This window comes from Pseudomyrmex gracilis, unplaced genomic scaffold (genome assembly GCF_002006095.1).
Source record: "Pseudomyrmex gracilis isolate BER0280 unplaced genomic scaffold, ASM200609v1 scaffold_51, whole genome shotgun sequence".
Taxonomy (NCBI): Eukaryota; Metazoa; Arthropoda; class Insecta; order Hymenoptera; family Formicidae; genus Pseudomyrmex; species Pseudomyrmex gracilis.
The window spans coordinates 228,902-253,834 of NW_018020635.1; the positions used below are offsets into that span (position 1 = coordinate 228,902).

At 42.2% G+C, this 24,933-nt stretch overlaps 3 protein-coding genes across 8 annotated transcripts in view; 2 read left to right on the forward strand and 1 right to left on the reverse strand.

The window, feature by feature from the left end:
- The window catches only part of LOC109853621, a 96,526-nt gene extending 90,317 nt beyond the window's left edge, over positions 1-6,209 (forward strand). For both annotated transcript variants that reach the window (XM_020425917.1, XM_020425918.1), the window contains 3 exons: positions 3,627-3,814; positions 4,184-4,312; positions 4,807-6,209. In XM_020425917.1, the coding sequence (XP_020281506.1) occupies positions 3,627-3,814; positions 4,184-4,312; positions 4,807-4,954 (465 nt within the window). In that variant the 3' untranslated portion in view covers positions 4,955-6,209. The remainder of the gene's footprint in view (positions 1-3,626; positions 3,815-4,183; positions 4,313-4,806) is intronic.
- A 1,896-nt stretch (positions 6,210-8,105) lies between these two features.
- LOC109853628 (COMM domain-containing protein 8-like) lies at positions 8,106-9,735 on the forward strand. The gene is made up of 4 exons (XM_020425930.1): positions 8,106-8,446; positions 8,529-8,690; positions 9,272-9,424; positions 9,513-9,735. Exons 1-4 carry the CDS (start codon positions 8,381-8,383, stop codon positions 9,666-9,668), a joined length of 537 nt encoding a protein of 178 aa, XP_020281519.1. The 5' UTR covers positions 8,106-8,380; the 3' UTR covers positions 9,669-9,735.
- Positions 9,736-10,671: 936 nt separating this feature from the next.
- LOC109853623 (myristoylated alanine-rich C-kinase substrate-like) overlaps positions 10,672-24,933 on the reverse strand; it is a 102,630-nt gene continuing 88,368 nt past the window's right edge. For 4 of the 5 annotated variants that reach the window (XM_020425921.1, XM_020425920.1, XM_020425923.1 and 1 more), the window contains exons 5-8: positions 18,599-18,871; positions 13,966-14,136; positions 12,717-12,791; positions 10,672-12,629 (exon numbers count right to left, since the gene is read on the reverse strand). In XM_020425921.1, coding sequence (XP_020281510.1) covers positions 12,585-12,629; positions 12,717-12,791; positions 13,966-14,136; positions 18,599-18,871 — 564 coding nt within the window. In that variant the 3' untranslated portion in view covers positions 10,672-12,584. The remainder of the gene's footprint in view (positions 12,630-12,716; positions 12,792-13,965; positions 14,137-18,598; positions 18,872-24,933) is intronic. The other variant, XM_020425924.1, reaches the window with a different exon arrangement.

The following is a 24,933-nucleotide window of genomic DNA, read 5'->3' on the forward strand; positions in this document are numbered from 1 at the left end:
CTGGCTAAAGGTCTGCGCTGATTGGCCTGATTTACTCAATAATTACTCTTTTATTATAAATAATAAAAAAAAAATGATTCAGGACTTTTCGACTCAGTTTTACTCCTTCTACCTGCCTACGAGAGATTGTACGGCAATTCTGGGACACCCTGTATATTTAAGTTGTACTATAAAATATATCACGTGACTTGTCACGGGCCAATATATCGAATATACGTCCGATTATATACTTTTTCGAACCGTGTAAATTGACACATGAAAATTCGAATTAAATTCAATTTGAATATAAATAAATCAATTCAAAAATACAGGACGACAGGATCTCTCGCATTCTGTGCAGACGCAATTTGATTGTCAATCTAATATTATCGATCTTAAAACTTAGATAAACATTTTCACGAGCTTTATAATTTGTTGCGATTTATTCGCACGTGTGAGGAAAGAAGTAAAATGAACAAATATAATTTTGACATATATTTATGCTTGCCTCGTGAGGCAAGTTCGAGTTAATTAGAGCAACCGCTGACGAAGTAATCTCGAGTATTCGCAACGCGAGAATCGAAATAATAAATAGTACGAGCGACACTGTGTGTGCAATTTCAAATGTGCCAGAGTGCGCTCACCGCGGGACGTCTATGTGCTCAGCACTGGGGCATGAAATTTATGACCACGATCTCTCGGCCGGACCATTCGTCAGGGACGATCGCGAATCTCAATCCCCGTGTACCCTGGACTTGACAGTAGAGCTCGTCGGAAGAAGACGGAGAATGCCCCGCAGATGCAGCTCGTATTACAAAGAGCCAGGAAAGATAACCTCGCGTTTTATCAAGACGAAAAAAAGAGAAGTCGCACGCGATTTCTCAGCGCAATTTGTTGTATTTTTGCAATATCTTCTCTCTCGCAAAACGTTTTGAACTCTAATAGAAAATGCGTTCGAATTATCTTTGATTTCATTATTGAGATTTCAAGCGCGCGACGAGAATATCGAAACTGACGTTCAAAGTCGAGATATAAGTACGTAAAAAAAACTTTACATCGCGTAACGTTTTCACGACGGCGCACGATAAATGACTGTCGCAATACCTGCCTTCGGCATGTCTAATGACATCGCGAGAGAAATGATTGTCGCAATCGCGCAACCTTCGTGCTTCGCCCCATGTGGCGAAAGGGCACATTAATTGTGCGGCGCGCGCAACGTTCGTGATTACCGCACCTCGCCGCGGAATCCTATAAATAAATTCTTAACCGCGACTGAGATCGCCGACCGACACCGTTCGACACCGGACACACTCGTGTCGTGTGTGTGTCGTTCCGCTCATTGTCATCGATCTCTCGGTGATCGAGCACCACGACCCACTTTATCCGGAGACACCTCCGTGTCAGCATCTGTGTGCACCGACGTGCGCGCGCGAACGAATAAAGTTCTCACGTAATAAATTGTCGAATCCCTCGTGCGCGCGAAGTCGCGCGAAAGCGTAAAATTCCGCTTCGTCGGACGTCTTCCAAGAGAAGCGATTGCTTTTACAACAATTTGGTTTTTCATATTTTTCATACGTGAAATGCAAAATCTACTTTTCCTCCGCGCGATTTTCCTCTGGTCGACAAGAACGTTCGTTCCGGTTAAATCAGCGCGTAACACACACACAGCGCGAACGCAAGCGAGCGAGTTGAACTTTTTAATGCGCGAGCTCTCTCGGCATTTCCGCGTTCCGTCGTCGATTTTCAAACGCGCGGCGTAATAACACACGTCGTGAATTTTTGCATCGCACGCTAGGAGAGAGACTCGGCGCGAGTCGAGCTTTCCATCACGCACAATGCGCATCGACCTGTTGCCAATCGCGAGGAATGGTTGTAATTACACGAAGAACGGCGACACACGCGCAATGACAGCCGCCGCTTACGATGCGACGCGTGTCCGAGCGGCGACAGCCGCTTGGAAAATTTCTACTCGTGCGCGATGATTTTCTAAAACTTTCGACCTAATCGCGAAATTCTCATTCTCGCGATCGCAAGATCGAGTTCGCACGACACATTTTTTTTTTTACGAGCGGGAAAATCGAAAATTTTGACCGGTCTTTTCGCGGAACGAGCAAAACGCAAGTAGTAAAATGCGACAATAGCCTGGCGCCGGAAGGGATAAAGTCGAGTTTTGTAAACTCGATACCCGAAGTGTTTTTTCGGAAAACAATTTTTCAGAAAAACAAAAACAAAAATAACAGCGTTTTATCTTGCGATTGCAATTTGTTGAATTGAAACACGACATAAATCTCGATGATTCAAAGATTTAAAATCTGGTGACGATAAATATGTATTTACGCACGCTCGTGTTAAACATTCGTCGACCGAGTAATTGCGAGTGACCTGTTTTTCCCATCAGATATTAATTCCGTCAATTATCGAAGCGACAGCCGATCATCATCATCAGAACGCGCCAGATGCGAAACGGAAGTCGGGTGTACGGTGCAGGCGGTGAGTCAGTGCAATTAGAACCGATTAAAGATGGTCTAAATGCGGCTCGACGATATGGATAGTCAAGCTCCTGCGTCTAGCAAGCGCGTCATGTCTAGTTTGTTGTGCAGACCCGCAAAGCGAGTCAGATTAATTGAACCCAATTAGAACCGGGTCGGGTGTGCGCGTGAGCCGATCGTCTAGTTTTTTTTTTTTTTTTTTTTTTTTTTAAACAACGCGTGTAATGTTATGCGGCCTGCCGTCTCGTTGCTCTCGTTAATGCTCGGACGACGTCGCGTCATTGCGCCGCGATGGGAATGTCTCGCGCGTGTCCAAAGGTTCACGAGTGTGTGATCGGCGCGAAAGTATCAATTGAATTAATCGATACGTTAATCGGCAACGGAAAGATATCGCGAGAACAAAGTATATTCTTGTTTATACACAGGAATGTCACACCGAAAAAATTATATTTTTATTTTGAGGAGAGATATCCCACTTACTTTAAGTATATTTTATACTAAAATAGGCGCTAAGAAGAGTTTCTTATTTTAAGANGAAAATCCTCTAAATAGTAATATTGATAAGAATATATACTGATTAGAAAATATAAAAAGCCTCTATAGAAAAACATATATATCTCACTATCGAAAAAGACTATATTCTTAAATAAAGAATATATTCTTAATTTCAGAAGAACATCATCTAAAATCTTTAAGAAGATTTTTTAAGTATAAAATCTTCTACTTACGAGAATATAATTTTTTCGGTGCAATTATCACGTTTTCTGTCTTAAAAAAAAACACCGACCTCAAAATCCGAAAAATTTATGTAAAACAAGGAGTGATAATTCTGGGTTGTCTCGCGCGCGCGGTTGTAAAAAAAAAAAATGACAAAGCTGGATTTTCGCAGCGCTATTTACAAAGTTACGCACGCACATGATCGCAGTCCTATATTAAGCGCGATGATATTTACTTACGAAACTTCCGCGTAAGCGCTTTTGCGTTGCGTCGTAAAGCAAATATTGTCGCATAAATAATGAGGGAATTAAAAATCTGTGAATATTCCACCGTGAGAGAGTTCAGGCGTGCGCACTCGCCGATGCTCCTCTCACCGTTTCACAATGCCGATCGCGCCATGTATCACGCCGGTAATGTTTGATTTCTGACTTTTTGTTACAGACCACTAACGTGACTGGCAGCAGCGTGGTGGAGAAGCTGTCGTTCTACAATCACACGGAATGCGAATGCAGAGCGAGGCACGAGTACGACGCGACCAACGAGAGAGGATTTCCGGATCAGAGAGCGTCCCGACATCATCATCACTCCTCGTCGTCGCCTCCCGAGAACATGAAGAAGCCGAAAAAGCCGTAAGTTCGTCGAGACGCACAATTTTAAGTTCGCGCGGCGCAATTGCTCGTAGAATAAACAATTCTCCGAACATGTGTGTAAAAAATATTTTCAAAAATTCTATATGTAAAAAATTTTATATGTAAAAACTTTTATATATAAAATTTTATATATTCAAGGATGTGAATTATAAATATATTACGCACATCCGTTTGTATGTTGTGATTCACTCTTCCGAATTCTTCGACTTATCGCGCCGCGTTGCACGTCTACGACCAGAAAGCAACCGTTCGATTCGAAAGACAGTTTTCACGCGCAATGTTTATCGCCAAAAAAAAAAAACAAAAAAAAAAAAAAAAAAAAAAAAAAAAAAAAAAAACAATTTATAGATGCCGGTGTCCGTCGCAATTCACGCCGAGGATCACGCAGGGCGTTTGTCAGTGTTATTGCTACGACAACAATGACAATTGCGTAAAGACCAGACGTGGAAAGGCACATTTCTCCCTCACGGACAGAATGTGAGTATGCGACTGCTGCTTTTGTGCAAAATTTCGCGACACACTTTTTGTTCTTCAAAAATAAAAATTTCAACGCGCGAAAGCGAACTTAAAAGTGCGAACGACGCGCACTACCTACATACTAATCGCCCGACATTTACAAGACAAAATATGGCCAGAGATATGTGTGTCCTTTGTGTGCCGCGTCGTAAAAATTTTCGGTCGCAATTTGCGAGAAAACGCTTGAAACTCTCTCCCGACGCTTAAACTTTAATCTTGCGCTTTTGTCAACACATTTGTATGCAAATACGACGAACACGCTCGCTCCAGTAACCCCAATGTTGCGAAAAGCCGTAACGAAAACCGCTTGAGCGCTTCTTTTAACAACGCCAGAACGAGATTAACGCTAGTTGTTTTTAATATTTAGAGAATAAACAAGCGAGGCAATGTTTTGTTTTGTTTTGTTTTTTTTTTTCATTATAATTCACGACGTGTATTTGACTTTCTGATCGCAGATGCATTCAGAAGAACGAGTGCGCGATGCCGCACTGCGAATTCGGCGATTACATAGAGTCGCGAGGCAAATGCCCGCGGAAGACAGACACCTTTAACGCGATGATGACGCCTTATCGCACGACTCTGCAGCACCGGCCCAGAAGCTAAGAGAAGCCGCAGGTTTAATAGCGCAGGATAATAGCAAAACCGAGGGGGGGAGGGAAGGGACGAGAGGAGGAGAGAATTACAAACGATCGCGCGCAAATACAATCGCGATCGTCGTGCCAATATAAGAACGAGGAGGGACAGCGCGGCGGCGAGAAACGCGCGCGGGAGAAGAAAAAACCGACGAGGTGCCATTTTTATTTTCTTCTTTTTCTGTTCAAGTGCCTTCGTGAGAGAAAGACTCATGTACTACACGTGTGTACTTCACGTTATTAAATAAAAAAAAAAAAATAAAAAAAAAAATAAAAAAAAAAATGTACACCGTGCGTCGCAATTATCTAGACCGCATATACATGTGTATTGTTGTCGCTTCTTCTTTTTGTTTCTTTCTATCGTGATCAACGAAGATACGAAGTGATATCGGATCGTCGATTTTCGATGATTACCAGTGATCGATCGTTACGGGGGCAGAGAGAGAGAGTAATAGTATTTTGATGTTTAAGTAATAATGTTTTTTTTTCGTAGCGCGATGTCACGGCGGCGGCTCGCCAACAAATAAAAATAGATAAGATAATCTCACACAATTTCAAGTGGTTAGAATAGAAACAATGTCACATTCTCTTAAAAAAAAAATCTTAAAAAATTTACTCTATGTGTAACTTACTCTAAAGTAAAATAAGTTTTGAAGGAAAAAAAGACGAGATATAAATTACTAGTTGCGATGTAAAACGATCGTATCGATAAAATGCTTACTAGTAATATAATTTGTTTTTTTTTTTTCAAAGACAGGAACGGTTAGAGAAAATAGCGTTCTTTAACAGCGAAGAATCTCGATACATGAGAAAAAAAACACTCGTAGAGTAGAAATCGACGAGCCGCTGAAAAAAACGTATACATGCATGTAAATATTTATGTACATATAAATAAACAATTTATTTATATGTATATAAATGTATACGTACGTATAAATTTATATTATATAAGATATATAATAGAACTGTGAGAGGGTGCGATATTTTAAGTTAAGATACGGTAGTTTTATACGATAAGCGACTATATACATATGGTTAGATTGTATAACGCAAAGTTTGCGCTGAGAAAAGACCTCGGGTGTGAACCTAGTCTGTGTGAGATCCCGTTTCTTTTCTGCGCGTGAGAATATCTCTCGATACATATCGATTCGATTCGGCAAATCTATTACACTCGCCATGTTCTTCTTCTTTTTTTTTTTTTTTTTTTTGTACGTGTAAAACCACACGATCAATAACTGCGGTCGAAAATATTTACGGAGTAAATAATAAAGATGAAAAAAAATATCAAAGTCAAAATAACACAGCGACCACGATTTCGACCGCGCAGAATCGAAACAGATCGCAAACGTGTATCCACATTTTTTGTATCTTATACAATAGAGTATCTTTATTGTATTTAATCGAACATTATAATACGCCACGTTCGCGTTAATTTAAATATTCAATCGGTAGATATGTGTAAAACACAAACGCGCGTTACGGTCGGGGCCGTTTCCTTCTCGCGCCCCTACGCAAAAAAAAAATAAGTGATGTAAACAACACGAGAAGGAAAGGAGCTTCGGCAACGCAATTCCGCGCGTGTATAACTTTGTATTTTCTATATGTTAATTAATAAATTAGCGCAAAAAAAAATATCACAAAGAACTTATACATATATAAGCTAAGATTGTGTGCGTCGATTCGATAATTGCGTGCTTGGAACCTATGCGACTGTCTGCGAGAATTAGCTGTTGTATTTGTTTAAAATCATCGCTTTCTTACTTACACATTTACGTGACTTACAATATAATCTGTGAAAATACGAAATACAACAATTGCACAACCCCATCTTTTATTTTTCCCTTTTCTTTTTAATTTAAAAAAAAAAAGAAAAAAAACATTTACGTTTTCTAAGTTCAATGTTTACAAGCCAATAAATTTTTCTTATCGCGCGCGTGCGCGTTCTATTTTTTTACCATTTTTTTCTCTCATGTGTTTCGTGTTCTTTGACGGGGAATCGATCGGACTCAACTCAAGGAATTATTTAAATCATGGGAGAAGACACGAAGGGTGTGTTTGTCAGAGCGAATTTGCGATCATGGCGTTTTACTCGCATGCTCCGAATTTTTTCCATGCTTTTACATATACATATATATTATGCATATACACGTAGTAATTGTACTTATCGCGGGAGTCAACAATCGGAACGCGACTGCTCGTCAAATCTTTGCGCGCGGATCGATTGCTTTGTGATCGCGAAAAAGCGATTCCACATTTGCTTTATCTATACCTTCGCTTATCTAACAAAATTTGAAAGAAACTCGACAAGCAAGTCGACGATGTTGTACTAATATCAAAACAAGACGCAAATATTGATCTAATAAAAGAAAACTAACGTTATTGATCCACCACATTAATCTAATAAACATATTGATTTATCAACAAAACTATTATCTAACGATAGAACAAATTTTTTCACTTCTACTTGCGCGACCAAACGTCCTTGACCAACATGGTGGTTATAAAAATTAGATAAGCGAGGGTGAACAAAGTAGGAAGTGTGCACTCACCGGGCTGAAGGACACGAAGGACGATGTCCTGATGAAGGACGATGTAGGTCCCGTAGACAATGATGTATACGTAGGCAGCAACCACATCTGTGTAAAACAACGCATTATTATTATTATTATTATTATTATCAATAATAAACCAAGACATTCAATAAACGAATTATCGTCGTCAGTGCGATTCACTTACATCGAACGCGAAATTCGCGATCGGCGAGATTCTGTTCCCCCCCATCTTCCAGTTTCCCATCTCCTTCCGAAATCCAGCCGATGTCCGAGGGAAAATACGTATCACACTCGCGTGTCTCACGAATTAGCCGCGCGAGGAAATCGATCGATTCCGAAGAATTTTGGCGAAAAAAATCACCAATAAACATTCCGATTCAATCGCTCACCACGGCGCAAGTCGGCGGAATGGCAAATGGCGAGCTGTCGGTGCGTCCATCTAGCGAGGACCGAGTGCAATTTGAAATTTCTACCTTACCGACGTGTGTAATTTTATCTACAGAGATGATTTCCTTCTTTGCCGAGAGAACGCGCAAAAGGGTTTGTATCTTCCTCATTTCTCCGCACGAATCTAACCTCGCTCGTAATGGCCGCGTTCACAAACAGTGAGTCAGTAATTTTCTGTGATTAAATTTGTTTTTTTGGCACGAGAGATATTTAAATGAGTATATTCGCGTGGAAAACAAAATGCGTGGCACACGCGCGCGCGTCCGTAACTTGAGTTCTGAATTTTGTTTTCCGAGAGAACGTGTTTTGTTTTTTTTTTTTTTTTGACGTTATAGTAACACAGTACTCTCATATAAAAGACTTTTAAAAAGCTGCGTTGAATAATAACAATAAAAATAATGGAGAGCGCTCAGTCGTTGTACATCAGTCTCTTCAGCGAGGAAAAGAGCGACGTTCTAAAAGAGGTCAGTAAAATAATAATATACACACTTGCTTTTCCGTTATCAATGACATGTTGTATAACAACTTTGTGTGTATATTAAAAAGCTGTTACATGCCTGTGTCGACGAAATCTGTGGCCGTCCAGGGCCGTCGTATCACAAGTTTATCAACAGTATGGATTGGAGCAAGGCGGAATATGAAGGGGTTTACAAACTGATCTCAGCACTGTTGAGAAATCCTGCTTCATTGTACATGGTGGAGGAAAAGGTACGTTGAAATGTGCTTGCGCTGTAATCAATCGCTTAAATCTAGCTTTGTCAATTATTAATCGCAGTGTGATAAAAAGGACATACCGTAAAAAAAATGCACATAAATGTTGTTCATAATTTTAGAACATTTAAATAACTTTTTTCTCAATTATCGATCGCAGTGTGATAAAAAGCTAGGAGAACGTGTTGTAAAAACGCATGTAAATATTTTGCTTATAATTTAAGAAAAACAAATAACTTGGTTTTTTCATTGTTGATCGCAACGTGACGGAAAACTGTCGAGAGATATTCTCGTCGAAACATGAAGTTTGTGTCTACTCTTAGAGAAATAAAATAAATTTTCCAATTGTTGATCGCAATGTGATAGAAAGCTATCGGGATGTGTTTACAATCTTAGGAAAATGAAATGAATTACTTTTGATTCTTAATCTTCGATCGCAGTATGACAGAAAGCTATATTGTGGGACATGATGTGAAAACGCGCATAAAATTTTGTTTGTAATTTTAGAAAAAAATGAAATAAGTTATACCGTAACGCGCGTGCATGCGAGAGAGAGAGAAGAAAAATGATTGTTTCAGATGCCGCAAGAATATCACGAATTACCCGAGCAAGTGCAACAAAATATTCTTACTTGCTTGAGAGTGCGTAGGGAACAGTTGACAAACGCGTTATTGAGGGAGCATTACAAAAGAAAGCTGCCGACAGTCGTGGATTTTGATTGGAGATTAAAAGTACGTTACACAAACATCACACAACGATCATTTTTACTCGTGTATTTGTTTATTATTAGATTTATTTGTTTCATCACATCTTTCGCAGCTGGTGATGGGATCGAGCAAGATGGCTTCCTTGCGAGAATCTCTTCTTCAGTTGGATCTCACAACGGAAGACGCAGAATCTCGGCGCGTCACGAACTTGGAACTCAACAAGGATGAGTTGGACACGGTAATAAACGCTCTGGAAGCCGCGGTGTGACATTTTCTGATTTATATTCTCTCTTTGTGTGTGCAAAAAACCAAAAATTGATTTATATATATATATATATATATATATTTGAACTCACTTATGTACATATTTAACGCTCTCTGTCATGCTACGAATTGTCATAAAAATTATAAATTGTTACGTATATTAAAAATTGTCATTGTACAGGGACGGGGATTTGCGTGATGAAAGAAATAAATAAATACTCGCCGCTGGATATACACTTTTTTGTTTCACAGTTTATTATAGGTTATAGATAAATGTAGAATAGTTTAATTACTATTATTAACTGCTGATCGAAGATTACTGGAGACTGTACTTTCGCGTCTGAGGCGACTTCGATCCAAAAGTCTCATTCATAATTTTGTTGAGTTCCGCGCAAAATAAATAAACGAGCGAGGTTTGCCTCGATGGCGCCTCAGAGTGATGACGATCGCTTAGAGAACGGTGTGGGGTGCACAAGAAATTCAGTCAGTCTCGGGTCGCTCGTGTGAAAAATTTTTTTCGATTAAAAAGTTTCGCTCTCGTCGCCCAAAAAACGTGTCGCTCCGAGAACGAGTTTTTTTAAATTTTTTTTTGTTTTTTTTTTCTTTTTTGTTTTCGTTGTAAAGATCATTGCGGACAGATATATTTAATGTGTGTATATGTGTGTGTGTGTGTGTGTTTGTTTGCTTGCTTGTTTGTCGTGTATGTGTGTGAATGTGGGTTTCTTTTAATCTATACAACTTTTTTTTTTTTTTTTTTAATTTTATACTTCCATTCCGCTCTTACATTTATAATATGTATAATATGTAAAACCCGCTAAATCAATGCCGATTCACGAGTGAACGCTCACTACCTTTCTCTGGGACACTGCGGTAAATTTCCGTGTGGAGCGTGTCACACCGTGTGATGCGCTTCATCTCTCGTTTACAAAACTTCCATTACTCTCTACGCTACGGTTTTTCTTAATAAAAAAAGCTTCTTCGTGTGGGTTAATAATTACTTTTTTTTCTCTCGGAGATCCTCGTATAAACGTAGAAACGTAGAAATATGTCGTATGAAAAACTTGAAAAAGGTATCCGTTCCGGTTGATAAAATTGTGCATTATGTATTTTTTTTTTTCTCGTAAATCGTAATTAGGCGATACTTTGAGATGATTATCATAAAAATTACGATAGGCTTTCGTCATAAGTGTTTCCCCCTCCTCCTCCTCCTCCCGTCCGGAGAAATATAGCATGTTTCGAACAAACGCCGAATTTACACAAACGCATTCTCTATAGTCTAGATTAATATATATCACTTACATCTCATCTCGACTTACTGTATATATTTATCTCGTACGCTCCATAGTACGTATATACGTATACGCGGTGTAAATGTCCTCTTCTTTTTTTTTTCTTTTGTTTACGTGTATTCTCGTGTGTCGTAAAATGTGTTTTTCTTTCTTTTCTCGGTGTGCTCGCATAAGCGCCTGTGTGTGCGCGCAAGTAATATCGAAGTCATGTTTAAAAAATGTGCAGAGTTCCTCGTTACAACGTAAAACCATCCCCTTCTCCTTCTCCTCCTCTCTCTCTCTCAAATTGTACAGACGCAAAAAACAAAAACAAAAATAAAAATAAAAAACGGAAAACCAAGGACCGCGAAGGAAATACGAGCGAAAACAATATTTGTGTCTCGGGTGCCCTCGAGAGTCGCCAATGCGAGTGCGATTTTTGTTTTGTTTTGTTTTCTCTTCTTTACTCACACACATACGAACTTTTTGTAACATGTATCGTTGAAAAAGAATCTTTTTTTTTTTATTTTTATTTTTATTTTTGCTTCTTCCGGTTTTCTTCCTCTCGCGTGAATTCTGTCATTTTTTTTTCCCTGTTCTCACCGTGGCAAAGATTCACTCCTCAAACATTGTCGTTTCGCGCGCGCTCTCTCTCTCTCTCTCTCTCTCTGTCATACTCTTTTTCTTCTCACGCCTTTCGCAATCGTTACGTAATCTCACGCACAGCCTGCCCTCGAAATTTCTTTCTCTACCGCTGTTTTCGAACTTTCATTCTCTTTTTCTCTCCCTCTCATTCTCTCCCGCTCATTCTCTCTCACTCGTTTAATCCGTTTTTTTTTCTCGTTCTTTCATTCTATCTCGCTCACAGAGTAATATTATAGTATTAATGCAATTACGCGAAGAGCGCTGTCCAATGAGTATTTCCTCTGGAATGCGCGACGAACGAGTTTCTCGCCCTTTATCATCATCTCGACGATCTTAATTAAGCGCTCCTATCATTTTTGCTCGTCGCGCGACGTTCGAGCATCATAGACTTACTTCAGTAACAATTTTTATTATTATTTATGACACTTTAAAAAATTTCTACACACGCAGCAGAGCGCCGGTTGTTGCGACTCGCGCGGTTGGCCCGCGCAACTACCCGAAAGAGTTTCGGCGCCGCTCTGTCCAATCTCGCGTGTCGCAAAGAATGAAACGAGCAAGTCTCTCAATTAATGAGAGAGAGAGAAAGAGACGGAACAAATGTGTCAACTATTCCAATAGAGAACATCAAATGTTCTTTAAATAATACAATGATCGTAAATATTCTCTTTCCTTTCTCGTTTTTTTTTTCCGTTCGTTCTGCCGTTTGATAATTAATAAAGCCTACCACGGAGGTCTATATATGCTCTCGCGATGCCGCGGTAACAAACACATCGTCATCGTCGTCATCGCCGTCGTCGTCGTCGCCGTCGTCGTCGTTGTTGTCATCGTCGCTCCGTTTTCCTCTTTTGTTGCGCTCGTAACGAAAGAACGTTATTTTCTGTTTTATTTAGTTGTTGTGCAGGAATGGTCCAAATATCATACATATCTATATAATATAATTTTTTGGTTTTTTTAACGTTGGAAAAGATTTTCTTTTTTCCAAAAAAATACAATTCAATTAGTGGCGCTTATTCGTTTATGTTGTTTTGGTGATGCGCGTCAGCGATGATTTCCTGCAAAAAGAAAATTTATGCTCGCTTGATCCACTTCTGTATATAAGACAGAGACATTTAAGTCAAAAGACTTTAACAACAACTTACATTCGTATTGCATTCAATAGCTTCGTTAACTGCCGCCGCGACCGCTTTATCGCTTATGTCGATCTCCTCGATGGCCTATTAAAAAACAAAACAGAAAGAGAAATAAAAGCATTAATAGCGTTAAACGATTGCCTAGTCATCTTAAAAAGGTGTAGCACCCGTGATATTAATGATCAGATGGCCCCTTCGCTTCGTTTATCTTCGTCGGTCAATAAACTTGATAATGACCTTCAGTCTCATTTACGCTCGTCGAGCGTAAATGATCGCTTGGCGATCATCATGCTCATGCAAGAATCATATCAATTTTCAAGCATCCTTCTTATTATTTAAAACGGGATAAGAAGACTTTAATCTAGTAATCACACGCGTCAAGACGCATTATTAATTTTCTCACAGTTATGCAAATCGTCATTTAACATACTAATGGTTTAACAGTTTTTCAAGAGGTTAAAACCAGTTTGTTGAAACTTTCAAATTGCTATCGTCTCAAAACCATATCTTTCGTACAAAATACGAGGAAAAAATAATAATACTTTTTTATCAAAACCTAATCAAGAAATAAAAATCTTAAGAGCCAAACGCTGAATGTATGTGTGTGAAATTTACGATTCACTGGCCGAGATGTTCTTTTTCTATCGTAATGGGTTCTTTAAATTTCATAGGAAAGCAAAATGGATAATTTGCATGTATGAGATGCAAATTAAGATGAATTTTCAAATTGAATTTAATTCGAATTTCTATAAACTCAATATACATAGAAATATATATTATTTTAATATATTATTTTAACAATATTATTATTTAGTATATTTTATAATTTGACTACTTTTTACACACATATTATTTTGTGATTATTTTATAATTTCATACTTAACATATGTTGTGTATTAATTTGCGCGTTTAAAACAAATATATCTTGCACGTACATCCAGCGTTCGGCTCTTGAGATTCTTATCTCTTGATTTTAGTTTAATATTAAAAGAGCAGCTTTTTATTGAAAATACTTTCAATTATCTTTTCTAAATTGCAAAACAAATAAACGCGTTATCGAGAGTGAGCTGAGAGCTGTTCGGGCTCTCTCCTCTCTCGCATGTACTCGGGAGTTTAACAATCGATTGACGCTATCCGTGCATCATCGACAATGACTCACTCCGGGCTAATAATAGCGCGGAGACATGGTATATATGATTGTAATCTTCAGACTGCGGCTAGAATGGGAATATACATATACAATACACGTATATATCACCTTGGTGACCGAGGCGACGTCCTCGGTGATAGCGGGCGCTGTTGGCGGAGAGGCGGGTGCCTCATTCGGGACGGCCGGCGGCGCGACTTTGGGTGCCTCGTCGACGCTTTCCGTCGTGCTTACGTCATGGGCGACATTGTTTTCTACTGGCGCCTCGGCTTCCGGAGCCTTCTGCAAAGCATAATTTCTGCTCGTTACCTACCCCCGCGTTATCGTCATCATTATTATGTTTTTTTTTTTTTTCGCATTTGCTTTCGTTCTCTTTCTTCAAAAGTCCAAAATCCCAACATGCGAGGACGAGAGACGATTGAGATCGATTCTGCCGGACGATTTCCGTTCCGAAGAGAGAAAGAAAGAGAGAGAGAGAGAATCTCTCGAAACGAGATCTCTGTCTCTTTTTCATCTCATGAATCATCGTCGAAACTTCTCGCGTGACTGTCACAAACGAATCATCGCGAGATGCATATGTGTTGCGATTCAGATATGAGATAGCGACCGTCTTTGCTCGGGGATCTCGAAATCGTTCTTCGTGCACGTGATGTGCATTAAGTGATTCTAATTTCCGATAATATATAACACAACAAAAGGAATGCTCGCAACGTTGAAATATAAAAAAACAAAAAAAAAAGCTGTTAAGAGTAACTAAAATTATACTTTTACGCCGCTAATAAACGTAAGAACGTCTCTCGTTCTATTAAAGTACATGTGACTTTGCATTTACCGCACACAATGTTGCGCCTTGACAATCGCAACACCGGCTATTACCTCTTAGCTTGAAGCGCGGCGCGGAACGACGAAATGCCTCGGCAGAATCGTTTCGTCATGCTTCGGGCAGCGCAAAGAATTGAAAAATTTTCCCGGCTGGCGAACCCTCAGATAAGAAAACTTCGGCATGCGCAAGTATACAAGATGCTTACGACACAACAGATGCAATTATTATACGAGAACAGCACGACAGTATAAAAAGTATTGAGCTTTTTTCTAATGAGAAAACATCTATGAGAAAATCTAGAAAATGTCAATCATCTAAGCGCGTGTGTGTCATTAGTCCAACTATTCGCTTCGACTTTTTTCTTTTTTTTTTTTTTTTTTTTTTACGTCTATCAATGAGATTCACTAGAGAGCACTTCTATTAATATTCTATAAATTAAATTCGAGCGTCTAAATGTTAGATTAGTGTGTAAAGAGACACGAAATAAGATAAACAATTTTCTACGGAATTCAACCGGCGCGCAACTGACATCCAGCTATTCGCCGCGCCATTAATATACTCTCTACTAAAAGCGTATCAAATTTTAATTAATCGTATAAAAAGTCATGTTAATATTATCAAGAAAACCAAGAGGCAAACAACACAGGTAATTGGTGGAAGTATGTGTGTGAGGGGGGAAGAGTCGTCTCAAGGCGGAGAGAGAGCTGGAGGCGGAAGCGTTGGATTTGGCGACCGAGAAGCAGAGTAAGGCTTTGTGTTAATCATGTTCGACAGAACGAAGGATGCACACGAGACGAGACCCTCAGACGTGTTTTGGAACATCACACGGGGAACATCACGCATCGGGACGGATTTTCTGAGGACCGATTTGGCTCCGGTCGCGCATCAGCGTTTTCACCCGAACGATAAACAAAAAAATAATAAATTTGTTTCTCACAAAAACGAAACAAAAAAAAACAAAAAAGAAAAAAAAAAAGAAACAAGAATCGTCTCTACCGGACGTCACTGTCAGTCTCATTCGATAGTGCCCTTCGTCGAGAGAACGAAGCGGAAAGGCTGTGTGTTTACTACTGGACAGAGTCGGGAGGATATTCTTGGTGAATCGAAGTGAATGAACTCCAGACGACAGAACACTGAAAGGAAATTCGAAAGGAAGGAAGAGACTCGGGGATAGCCGATGTTTTTTTTTTGCTTCAGACTATAAGATCACAGAGACAGTGCGAACCGTACGACGAAGATACACGTGGAACGAGGCGTCCGCCAAAGAAGAACGTCTTTGGCCGGCCGCATTCATGCCAGGAGGTTGTGTTGCATGTTAGTCACCTGGTGATGCTCCTTGGCGGCAGTCGACGGGATGGTGTTCGACAACTGACACGACAAGGCCTCGTCCTGGCTTTCGGTCTTCACAAGGCGCTCGGCCGCCAGCCTCTCCGTCAACTTAACGTCCGACTGATCGTACGAATTCGGTTCACTCAGCGACGCCTCGTCATGTGAGGGGATTTGCGAGTTTGTGACGGTTTCTGTCGTTATGCCAGATGCGATACTGACATTGGACTGGAAGCTGGGACTGACAGGCGGTGTGAGGAGCGTCTCTGTCGTGTCTTTCGGACTGGCCGCGTGCTTGACGCAGGGAGCGACCCGCGGTAACTCGACCTCGGAGGACGTGTTCGGAGGAATAACTATCGTTAACGGACAAGAGAGCTCTTCCGGCGGTAAGGGATAATCGAAAGAATCTAAGCTCGGCGCCCCCGTGTCTTCGGGCGCCGGGGGAAGATCCTCGAACGAGATAGGCACGCTTTCGGGTGAGAGTACACGCGTCTGAGGTTCGCTCGAGTGCTTCTCTGAAAGGGAACACGTTGGAGCGTCAGAAAGTTCTGGCGACGAACGATCTAAGGGACAGGGTTCAATTGGCGATGCTACACGATTGTTCATTGGCGACAAAGGACACTTTTCCAATTCCTCGGTTTGCACGAATTGCGGGGGGAATGTTACTTGTTCTGTTTCAGCAGCAGCAGCAGGCGTCGGCTTCTCCTTGTCGACGAAAGACGATTCATCATCCTCAAGAATGAGAGATTTTTCTCTGAGAGCGATTTCATCCTCCATCATAGCGATCTGTTCGTTTTGAAGAGCAATGCGTTCTTCCTTGTTGGCGACGAGTTGTTCCTTTATAGCAGCCAGTTCCTCTTTTATGGTGGTCGACTCGTTCATGAGGTCGACCATCAGCTCGTCATCGGAAACGATCGGCGCGGCCGTTTCTATGAGAGCGAGGGTTGTCTCTCTGAGGGCGATTTGTTCCTCGTTAAGAGCAATCTGTTCCTCTTTGAGAGAAATTTGCGTGTTCTTGCAAGCAATAAGTTCCTCGCTAACAGCTATTATCTCCTCGAGATTTTCTTTGTCGTTTGATGTGTCGGAAGACGCTTTAGACGGCAATGTATTCTCGACGGTTAATTCGTTTTTTTCCGTATCAGGCACGTCGGCAATTGGTTCAACTGTTGCGTTTTTCGGAACGGACAGGTCTACGGGTTCTTCGAAAATCGGGATCTCTTCTGCAGGCAACGCGATATCCAATTCGTCATCGATCTTTTCCTCGTCAGGAATCACCTTGATGGAGTCGGTGGTGTCGGTGAGCTCGTCCACGCTGTCATCTTCTGGAATGACAACGGCTGGCTTAGCCTCAACCAAAATATCTTCCGAAACAGAAAGCGGACCTTCCTCGGAATCGATGAACAATTCATTCTGTGATGTTAGAGCAGCGTTTTCTACCTCGGTTTCAATCTTCGGCGGTTCGACAACTTCTGTCGCCGATCGTTTCAACTCGCTCGGATAATTTTCAACCGCACATTTTTCCAAGAGAAGATTCGAGTCTGATTTTTCAGCTACCGTTTCGTTCAAGGAACTCTCTACTTTTTCTGTGTCAAAGTTTTCCGACGATAAATGTTGCCTCACCGCCGAGCAGACACCGTTTGTTTCAATCTCGGACGACGATAACGTTCCAGTCTCAACTTTTTCATTATGTTCCGGTTTAGACGGTACATTTATCTTCATCGCGGCTTCGCGGCTATTTATCTCGTTCTCTGTTGGACACTCTACGACCGGCGAAGCGTCATTCATAACTTTATCCATCGCAACGTCGAAAACTTCATCTACCATCGAGAAGGCAACGATCGCTGGTGGCACTTCCTTATCTGCTGTTTTATGAACATAAGGGCATTCCACATTATTTTTAATGTGTAGACTCTGCAAATGTTTGATTTCAAATACATCGGGCGATATATTTAATTCTTTTTTCTCTAGTGCCGCTGTCATTTCTGCTTTAATTTCCTCACTCTCAGATACCTCTCCCATCATCGTGACGGAGCTCTTCGACACGCTCTCTAGCTCCGGCTCGATTACGGCTTCCTCACCGCAGTGACTACTCGCTAACGTTTTCGTCATCTCCGTTGCGACATCTCGAGATGTCGAGATCTCGGTCTCTACCACCGATGGGGACTCTACTTCCGCGAAGACCAAGTTCGTCGTCGGGGAGTGTAAGTCGGCAGAGGGATCGGGGAGTGTGGAGGACGCGACAGCGGGGATGGTGGTGATGGTGGTAGACTCAGCGCGGCTCTCTTGAGGGACGTTCTCGCGGGACGACAGGGACGCGTCGGGCAGTGGTGATGATGCCAGTGTCGTTTCCTCCTCAGCAGCCACGGCAGGCAGCCTGAGCGCCTCGGCCAGAGCCGTGGCGCTCGCCGCGGCCTGTCGCGCCTGCTGCAAGGGCGACGGATCTATGGGAGTTGGCGGTGGACTAGAGGGAGGCAGGGATGGGAGATCCTCAGTGGTTTTCCTCTCAATGATAGACGGCGTCGCGACTGGCTGGACACGGTAGACGGGAACCTCTACCGGGTCCGATACGGACTGACCGCCGGCTGACTGACTGACCTCGACTACTTTTTTCTCGGCCTCGACTTTTTCAACAGCCTCCTCTTTCTTATCCTCGACGGACGGGACGGGAGTGGGGGCGGAGGGAGTGGGTTCCTCTTTCTTATCCTCGACCGGACTAGCGGCTGCTGGCGACGCTGCGGCGGCCTCCTCCTTCGACTCGGTCGCGGCTGCTACCGGCGCGGCTACCTGCTCGTCCGCCGATGGACTGCTCGCCGACGACTTCTCCTCCACCGGACTGCTCGCAGCGGCCGTCTCTGCCTCCTCACCACCCTGAGACAATTGAGAACACATCATCTTAGATGGTGTTCGCTTCGCGCACCTAAGGCTCTCATCGCGCGAGAAAAACTTTTCCCTACGACTTTAAACAACACCACAAAAACACTCGATTTCAAACTTTTTGTTGCATCGCATGTAAAACAAAAAAACAAAAAAAAATACATTTCCACATGAAGTAGAAATTAGACAGCGATTTCGCGTAGAAAAATCATCACCATTTAAACGACCGTTCTGGCATTCGATCAACCCCGCGTAAAATGAGAAAGGTAGGTCGTCGTCTCCTTTCCCGCGACACACAGATGTGGCACAATGGAGAAAAATGTTGGTTCAGTCGAGCGCGATATTATTTTTTGTCCCGTCATGAGGGGTGGCCGCCGACGATTGTAGCACGCTCTCTCTCTCGAAGCAAGGGTGAGGCTTTCCAAGCGAGTCGAATAAAAACCGAGGGGGCAGCTTAACGATACGTTGACGCGGAACGAAGGAGAGAAAGAGAGAAAAAAAAAGAGAACACGCGAGCGTCTAAAGAGGCGTTTGCACATACGAGGGAGGAGGTGCGCAACGAGGATCCTCGCCGAATCATCAACGTTCTCACCCTTTAAGAACCGTGTCAATTGTGTCAGTGTGTCAATATGAGTTCTTTATTATTATTTTTATTATTATTATTATTATAATTATGATTATTATTAAAACGAAAACGCAATTCGCATAAAATATCACGCGCGATTTGCGCGTCGCCGCGTTTTATAAATAAACGATTGCGTCGCAATTGCCGCGCGTGTAAAATCATTCGTCGCGCGAAAGAAGAGACATCCGCACATAATATACGCGTAGGCAGCACCACCGAGAGAGAGAGAGAGAGAGTGTGTGTGTGTCGTATCCGTTGGTTCGCATAATTCTGTTATCAGCGCGGTAATGTAATACACAGATAGGCACGAAGAAGTGCGCAGCCGGATGGAAACACAGGCATGTAACGTTTCGCCGACGCGAACGCTATTACGTTCGGAAATTCCTGAGATGTTTGAGATGCTTCCAATAATATAGTAATTTGAGCGCGCGCGAGGTATTTGTGTTGCAGAATGTTCGATCTAGGATATTCGATAACGAGAATTATCTGACCGTTAATATCCCCGTTTGTTAAAAATACAGAGCAAATAATTCAATAATAATAATAAGAAGAAGAAGAACAACAACAAATTTTTATTAAAGATTATTATAATTTAATATAAATAATAATAACAAAATTATATTTTATTATTACATCCAAGTAAATGCAAAGAAGCAAAACGGTCTCAAAATAGAGTTCGGAGTATAAATTTCTGTAATTGTTGATTTATATACGACCAGTTCCCGTCTGGCGAGTCGTTTATTTGAGGATTATCATTAATCTTCGACCGTGAGCGCGGTGTTGAAGAAACGTTCTCGCGATAATACTTTCTCGCGTAACCCAAGGCGGCGAAGAGAGCCACGAGACAAAATCAATTCTTGAAACCCGAGAGGGAAACAGAAACCGGACGTGAGAAGCGCGTCGTGTGCTTTATTGTCCTCTCCTCTGCGTTCCGCGCGCGCGTATCGATCGTCCACGTAGTTCCCTCGTAACCCCCTCCTACCCCCCTTTCATTCTCCCAATGTGGATTTTGCTAAAGGATAGATGTGTGTATATATATATATATATATATACGTGTGTGTATCTCGCTTTAAAGAATTACAACAGCGCCCAACAGAGAGCCCCTTAAGAGGCGTTCGCTGCAGTTCGCTTTTAACGTCGGTTGCACCCGGAATTGTAATTTTATTCTTCTTGTAAAGAAAAGCCGTCCCCCCCCCTCCCTCGTAAGAAGTCCCGTGAGACGATGTTTTTTGATGTATAATGCAATAGGATGGGTAATTTGCATCTCTCACAGAAAGGATTTCTCGGCGATCGTTCGTAATTTCCGTGCAAATGTTCTCCACCACTTCTCCTTCCCGGCTCAATTACATTTTCCGCGTTACAAACTCGAATCTCGCGACGAAGCGCCGCGCCTCCCCCGAAAATCCGTCTCTCTGTCCTACATTCTACCTCTGCGACCTAATCTCACGGGCGCGGCGTTTAGACGCGCTCCAAATTCTGTTCAAAACTTTTCGCGCGCGGGAATTCTTCCACTTCCGACGATAGTCGGTATAAACGTCGCGAGGTGAAAGCGACCGTAAATGGATGCTCGTGTCGCGAGAAGAATTTGGCCTAACACCAAAAGGGTAAAAATGCGCCGTCAAAAACTGGCGATGGGCCAGGGTCACGTGTACATACATCGGTCGAGTGCATTGTCCGCTCCGAAAGAGGATACCGAAGAGTTAGTCGAGGTAATGAACTTCCGGTTGTGCGGCGCGACTTCTCTTCTTACGAAATCGAACGAGAAATTGCGAGACCATTTCTCTCTCTCTGTGTGTGTGTGTGTGTATGCGCGTTCGAACTGCCGACAACGTTGGCCGACGACCAATTCCGAGTAGGTTAACGACAATCGTTCGTGAGACGTGCCAGAAAAGTTGGATACCAATCGCGCGTTGCATCTACCCCGCGCGGCGGAAATTATGCACGCGCAATCGATTCTTTCCCGGGACGATTCGCCAGGTTTTTTTTTTTTTTTTTTTTACAACATTATGTCGTTTCGCGCCTCACGAAAACGTCGGAGAAACAAATTATCGACAAGTACACGGGGGAACAAAATGAAGTTCCTCCAATTAAAGTCGACGTCACGGGCTGTTACAAAAATAAATATTGCGCGTGCGATTAATATTTCATCCTAATCCTTGTAAACGTTTTTTTTTCTAACTCTGTAAATCCTGACGCGATTTTTTTATTGATTAAATGTTGCAAAATATCTGTAAAAGTTCGTGAGGCTTGATTCAACATTTTAAATTAAAAAAATGACACAAATCTTGACAGGATGTTATTGGAATTTTCCCACTGAGTAGTTGATGTCTCATTTTCAAAAATCACTCTCAAACTCCAAGTTCAAAGGTTTGCAGGATTAGGGCTAGTATCTAAAGCAACTATCTGCTGTGTAGTTCCAATTGATGTTGCATCAACAGAGGATATACTTCAATTAATTGATCTTGTTGATTCGACATCCATTTTTTTCCGCACGTTCTCGTCATTTAATTAAGGTTCAATGGTGTAAATTTTTGTTTCATTCCGATACGCGCTGATGATGATTTCGGAACACTTTTGTCTCGCGGAATATTTAAAACAAAAAAAAACGAGCACCTCGTGCAATACACGTTTCAATGAACACGGATGTCAAATGCATTCGTCATAAAAGAGAGAAAAACGTTCCGGCGCGTAATATTCTCGTTGATTTCGACAAATGCGCGCCTGCGCGCGTAGTCAAATAAACAAAGTTGCGTAATTTGCGATGTTTTCAGTTCCATTTTGAAAACCAGGCAAAGGAATCAAGTTACCACGCACGCGCGTATCATCCTCGTGTGTTTATCTTTCAATGTCGTCGAAAGATTTGCACAGTAATACGGCGCGCGTAAATTTCGCGTGCATTTTCGCCGGAAATTGTTTACGACCGCGCCATCAACGTTACATCGGCTAAACGTTGTTTCCGAGATACGAAAAGTGAGTTAATTCCAGGCTTGACGGGCGGCCGTTTGAATTTTTAATCGTTCCGTTTAAAACGTTAAAAAACTCGTCGTCGAACGAGCTTCGCGGCGATAGAATAAAACGAGAGACGGAAGAGAGTCAAACGAGGCGCTGGAACTTTTATGCCCTCACGAGCACGAGGAACATTAGAAATGCATTAGCCCTCACTCGCAACCGTGTATCTCGAAACGACCCTCGTGACACAACCAACATGTGATCCCTCGCAATATAAGTTCGCAAATTCTCTCATCCCCCCTCACAGATTTCGATAAAATTTAACAGATTTATATTAGAGTAAACTCGCGCGCGCGCAGAATCGAACTTTAAAAGTCCGTCCGAAAATGATTTAACAAGTAATTTGGACGCTACGCATTTCGGAAACATTTTTTTGAATATTTTATTAATTTATTTTTTGATTTTTTTATCATCATAGAGGAAATTCTTTTTTTTAACGCGTTGCGAGCTGTGATGCTCATCCAACCGAATTATCTTAGTCGCCATGACAGCTGGCGCTCGATACCGTAATCAATTTCCTGTTTGGCAAAAAAAAAAAATCAGCGCTCGGAGCGCGAGAACACGGCTCGTCGGGACGGGTCGCGCGCTCGAACACAACTGTCGCGCGTCTCGTCGCCACTATACAAAACCTTTTACTCGTTCGCGACGAGAGCGAGTTTTCTGCGGCGTCGAAATGTTACAAATTAACGGTCGATATTTCGCGACAGAAAATTGTTTATTAAGTTTCACACGCACGAGAGATAGATGAGAGCGTGTCGTCAAAGTTTGTAACGAGCTGTCATTACGCGCTTGTATTTACGAACGTTATTATTATTACGCTTGGCAATAAAGCGCCTGCGGAACGAGAGATCTGCAGGACGAAAATGGCGCGCACAACACAACCAGCCATCGACATTCCGGAAGTAATCTCGCGTATTTAACGAGCGTGACTTAGACAATAGCCGCGCTAATGATTCACAGGTGTTTCGCGAGGGACTCTCTCATCGATGTATCGACGTGTGTTATTCCTCGACATATATCACACGAACATAACGCGCCGCGCGACAGCCCAATCTCGCGCGCGCATTTTTCAACACAACGCGGGATAATATCGCGCGTCTCGAAAGACGATGCGCGACCCGAGCGATACGCGCAAAGCGAGCAACAAAACTATCGTTTGTTTTTAACTTGGCCATTCTTTCTTGTAGATATAAATTACGGGCATTTATCCGGTTCACCGGAGCATGTCCGCCGGTAATATCGCGCGCGCAACGTAAAACGCGATCGGTGTTGAGGGAGAGGCGCGCGCGCTTTCAATGTATGCGTTTTGTTCGGTGGACGTTCGAAAAAGAGAGAAAGAGAGAGAGAGAGAACTGCCCATTGTTGTTCGCCCCCGTATATCTGCGCATCGATATGAAACCGTTTCGAAATGCTTTCGTCGCTCCGTTTCCACCGCGTGCGCGCGGACTATTTCGTCACCGATTTAATGCGATTGTGAGATAAATCGGCAATCAGCCCACTTACACACTCGCTTCCCGTTGAATATTGTTCCCGTAATGCAAACGGCACGCTGTTATAAGCAGGGCGTGTCATGGAACGTTCACGTCGAGTAAACGTCGGGCTTTAAGTTCACGTAAACTCCAACCATGTGCGCGAGATATGAAAGACAATAAATCAATTTAATATGTTGGAAGAATAACAATAAAATGTCACTCTATTTTTTGTTAAATGTCACTTTAATTTTTTTATGTTGCGCTTGAGAAGATTTTTCCCGTAACGCCTGAGAAATAAAACAATATCATATCTCTCTCTCTCTTTAATTGGATCTCGTTATTTTCTACTTCCGTGTTAAACGTCAGCGTGCTGAAAATTCCGTGCTTGCGTAACGAGATTTCGATCGCCTCATCAAACGAGGAGCGAAATAACCGATTTTCTCTCTCCCGACAGGCCGGATTTTCGCGTAGGTTAGATTTCTTGGCACGCGACTCCCGGAGTCGATTTAATAATCCGAGCAGATAGAAATCTGACACGAAGCCGGGAACGAGAAGCGAAGAGAGACGCGAGCTCGCACAGCCAGCGTGTAAACGGCTCTTTAGGTCGCGTCTCGCGTGTTTCACGCCTCTCGCGCGATGCCGAGTAAGTTTACGTAGTAGTACGTAAAGTCCGACGTGTGTATATATTCGCCGTTTGCACAGATCACGAACTGAAATCGCGCGCGCGGCATTGAAGCAGGCATTTGACGCATAGTCGTGTGAAATGAGATCACGTCATAAACTTAACTAAAACGGGTCAAGATCTCGTAGAAGATCGTTTGGCTACGACTTCGCGTATTTAAAATCAAATACTATGCAATTTACTCATCGCGTTTCATCAAATCGAAGCTCTTCGAAGTTCTACGCGCAGCAAGAAAATTACGCGACGCGAGTTGTCGATTCGAAAATTT

What these genes read in the sequence shown, in the direction of transcription:
- LOC109853628 (XM_020425930.1), top strand. Translation starts at nt 8,381, where the DNA reads ATGGAGAGCGCTCAGTCGTTGTACATCAGTCTCTTCAGCGAGGAAAAG. An exon ending in AGAGCGACGTTCTAAAAGAG is followed by an intron (nt 8,447 to 8,528) that starts GTCAGTAAAATA and finishes TATATTAAAAAG; the next exon opens with CTGTTACATGCCTGTGTCGA. An exon ending in ATTTTGATTGGAGATTAAAA is followed by an intron (nt 9,425 to 9,512) that starts GTACGTTACACA and finishes CATCTTTCGCAG; the next exon opens with CTGGTGATGGGATCGAGCAA.